This window comes from Vollenhovia emeryi, unplaced genomic scaffold (assembly GCF_000949405.1).
Source record: "Vollenhovia emeryi isolate VEMERY1.0 unplaced genomic scaffold, V.emery_V1.0 DF939127.1, whole genome shotgun sequence".
Classification (NCBI taxonomy): domain Eukaryota; kingdom Metazoa; phylum Arthropoda; class Insecta; order Hymenoptera; family Formicidae; genus Vollenhovia; species Vollenhovia emeryi.
Window position 1 is genome coordinate 3,503,733 of NW_011967239.1, and position 3,920 is coordinate 3,507,652.

At 45.7% G+C, this 3,920-nt stretch overlaps 1 protein-coding gene across 5 annotated transcripts in view; it reads right to left on the reverse strand.

Annotated features, from left to right (window-relative positions):
• Window positions 1-3,920, reverse strand: part of LOC105568913 (SH3 and multiple ankyrin repeat domains protein 1) — a 79,658-nt gene that overhangs the window by 16,209 nt on the left and 59,529 nt on the right. For all 5 annotated transcript variants that reach the window (XM_012024986.1, XM_012024989.1, XM_012024987.1 and 2 more), the window contains one exon: window positions 2,818-2,943. In XM_012024986.1, coding sequence (XP_011880376.1) covers window positions 2,818-2,943 — 126 coding nt within the window. The remainder of the gene's footprint in view (window positions 1-2,817; window positions 2,944-3,920) is intronic.

The following is a 3,920-nucleotide window of genomic DNA, read 5'->3' on the forward strand; positions in this document are numbered from 1 at the left end:
TGCGCGTCTCTTGTCTTAATAGAATGTTACTTGTTTTAAATAAATGTTAGTGGATACAAAACATTTTGACGCTACTATCGAATCGACAAGATTAATCTTTTTTTCCCCCCCGCGTACGGAACGTTCGACTCAATTTGTAAGATATCGCCGAATGCATAATTTACGCTTCATCTAATCTCGCGGATTTGTATTTAATGCAACTTTGCGCGGGGCAAGCATTGCGAAAACGGTGTCGCGAAGAATCGCGTCCCGTCATCTAACGCGCGACTTCTTCTCGACGCGACCGCGTGGCCGCATTGTACGCGAGCAATAATAGCGCGATAAAGACCACTGTGCCAACGCGTACAGTAACACCGGACGCGTAAGTGCATCGCGCCGCCTGCCGTCGTCACCGCGCGGATTGTATCGCGGGCACATCAACCGCGTTATGAATGCGGACGGACGCGTTGCGCAGCCGCTCGAGCTAACGGTGCCGCTTGTCCGAACTTTGGCGCTGACAGCAAGCGAGATTTGAGGGTGAAAAATGGGAATCGTATGCCGCGCGGCTCTGCGAAATTCCAACGGGCGGGTTCGTTTACACCGCGGAGAGGCGACAGGAAGCGAATACGTCGGGCGGATGAAGAAAGCAACCACGGTGAAGCTGCAAAGTAAGTTTTTACACCGAGCCGGCGGAGCATATCCGCGAGATGAAATCGAGAAAGAACGCATAATTCATGCCGATCTTGAATAGATAGATCCTGGACGCTGCGTACGACGAGCCCCTGCCCCGGCGTAACTCTCTTCGATTGATAATTAATTATTCCCCGCCGCCAGGCTGACAGCCACCGCCGACACGCGGCCGTCAATTTTAATTTTTCATTCACGGATTCGCCAAAGTCGCCTGTCGCCCACGTGCTGCTCCGGATTGTCGGACGATACGTAACTCGCTTGCAAAATGAATGGATCGTCAGGCGATCAGGGCAACTTGAATCGAAACGGCCCTGAAATTAACTTCCCCGGGCTTTCGTGACGAAAACGAGCCTGAGATTGACAGTAGGGATCGATTATTGTAATAAGGAAGCGTTGTTGGCACAAGGCTAACATTACGGCGAAATACCAGCGACTCGAACGGGAAGTTCATTTCCTATTCAACATAATAATGCCCCGGTATATCTTGGTGTACAAATAGCCCCACATTCGATATCGTTCGTTCACTCGATAGGGAGATCTTCCCGAAATAATCTCGCTTCCATTCATTAAACGATAAAACAAAGAATAAAACAATTTCGCGTTTGCTTATCTCGTTTCCGCAACTTGTTTACCAGTTTTGCATCAATTTGCAACCTCGAGTATTAATTTAATGAGGCGAACACCCCTTAAACGTCGTATACTACGAAGGGACCATTAAATCTCGGAACGGTTTGTCAAGATAATGGCCAGTAACGCCGTTATTAATTAAATAATAACGAGCAAATCTCGATGGAACGTGATATCCCTGAAGAACCCGCAACGCCTATATTTACGAAGAGAGTACAATCCCGCTGTAAGGATATTATTGTTAAAGCGCGGATCTTTGCGACATATTCACAGACTTATGGTTTTCAAAACCACGGGGCCCCATTGTCCGGCGGGGATCCCGCTGACAGGCGTTCGTTAAACGTGAGTTTTTCACCGACGGGCCCCATGTAATTTGTAACTCGTGCGAGGTGAATGCGGCTTAAAGACGGTTCAAAGAAGCTGTATGAGTCAGCCGTCCCTGAAAGTGAATCTCCCGCGACGAAGCGGGGACGTGCAGCTGGCACGGTGGAACCGATCGGGATCGGCCGAAGAAGAAGAAGAAGAAGAAGAGGAGGAAAAAGGAGAAGAAGAAGACAACTACGACGACGACGACGACGACGACGACGACGATGCAGGGAACTCGACGAGGTGGACGGTGATGAGAACTAGCACCGGTTACGCAAGAAAACCGCGGGATAGAATCCAGATCTCGTTAACCCGGGACCGGATTATTTGTTTTTCGCGAATCCCCGTTTCAACAGTCATCGCCGGTCGAGCCGTGCAAGAGCGCGTGGATTCGTCGCACCGCGACCACCGAGTGATTTATGTATAGCGAGGATAGCGAGGAACATCGCGATGATTAATTACATAATACGCACTTCCGCGACCTCTCTTTTTCATTACGTTACGGAAACGATTATCGTTGCGCGGTGCCTTCAACTCGAAATTGAAGATGATGTAAAGGAGCTGCACACACGTGATGCTTTGTAAAATTGATTTAACAAAGGGGAAAAAATTCAAATCGCGTAACATTGTGGAAAAAGTGTCGACTAGCGCTACTTACGAGTTGTATATTATCGACATACAAACTGACGAAATAATTGTACAAAATATCTTTCCCACGTTTTTTCAGAAATAAATCTTAATTGAGAAAGAAATTTTAACTTTCGGATAATTACTGTCTCCTATGTATGTAAAATCTTGATCCGATTCCAGTGTATTTTCACACATCCACTAAAGAATACCGTCTCACCATTCAGCTTAGAAACGTAATTAGATCCTATCAGGCGTGAAGTGGATCTGCTGACAGCCTTAATGCGCACGCGAGGAAGTTACTTAACCCTTCCGTTACTAAAACGGGAAACCTTTGCCGTGCACCACCACATGTTACTATAGACCGACGTTATAATCATCCGAGTGAAATAAATACATCTGTCTTTCTCTCGTGGTTATAACAGCGAACGGAATTAGCGCAATCGATTCTCGGATTGCGCGAGCAATTGCAAATGGGACGAACGAAAGAAAACAGAAGGAATGAAAAAGAAAACCGCGTCCCCTTACCTCCAGGTAGCCGACGGGTCCATTGAAGGGATAATCGCCGAGACGGCGTTCCTCGTCCAGGAATTTCCCAGCTTTTCCGTTCACCGGCGGGCAGAAGAGGCCGTAGTTGAAGCTCTCCTTCAGTTCCTGCAAGACGATGAAATGTTGATATTAAGGCACAGGTGAATCGCGCGAGACAGGATCAAAGCGACCCGCCACCCCCACTTTTTCCGATTGACACATGCATGTAGCAACAACAACGAACGGGCATCTTTCCGAGGCAAGATTCAGGCACAAGATTTGCAATCACTTCGCAAGTCATTCTCTCTTCAACGACAGTCATGCCTATTTGATAATTGAAGGGCTCGATGCATCGACTAATATGTACAATATATTACACATGGTGCACTCAGTGTGTACAGATCGCAAAACACCAATTATTAATGTCATTAATACCCACTTGATTCGATGTAACTTACTCCAACGATGTTAAACAGATAGAAATATTCATTTGTTGGATTGCAAACTGATTTATATTTTTTGAGAATAATTATTTAAATATAAAGTTTTATTTAATCTTGTAATGTGCATAATTTCTTATATATATATTAGTCCTACTTTGGTCGTTACGTCGGATAGACGTGCCTTCGAACACTTTTCTCCGAATGACACCCAAGGATGGATTGTAGACCGTTTCCTTTGATATATCTTTGATAATTTATTATTTAACATCTATTTCCTTGAAAAGAACCACAATCCGTATGGTCGAAACGTTGGAATATAATTAATAAAGACATCTGCCAGCCTAACGTCGTTGGATAATCCTTCCTACTGTTAATAAACTACTGGCGACTTACACTCATTCGTTGTCTTATATACAGGGTGTGTCTTTCCATATCCGACAAAATTTTTGAGAAGGTAGAACGGATCGAGATGAACGGAAAAGTGCTGTACCATTTTGCAATTTTCGTAATAGTTAACGAGTAATTAATTATTAAAAATCGTTGTCTTAGGCCGGCCTACCGCCCAATTCGAGCGCGTGGCGAGATGTGCGCATAGCAATATCGATCGCCGGGCGGTCACATCTTGCCACGCGCTCGAAGTGGGCGGTAGGCCGGCGTAAG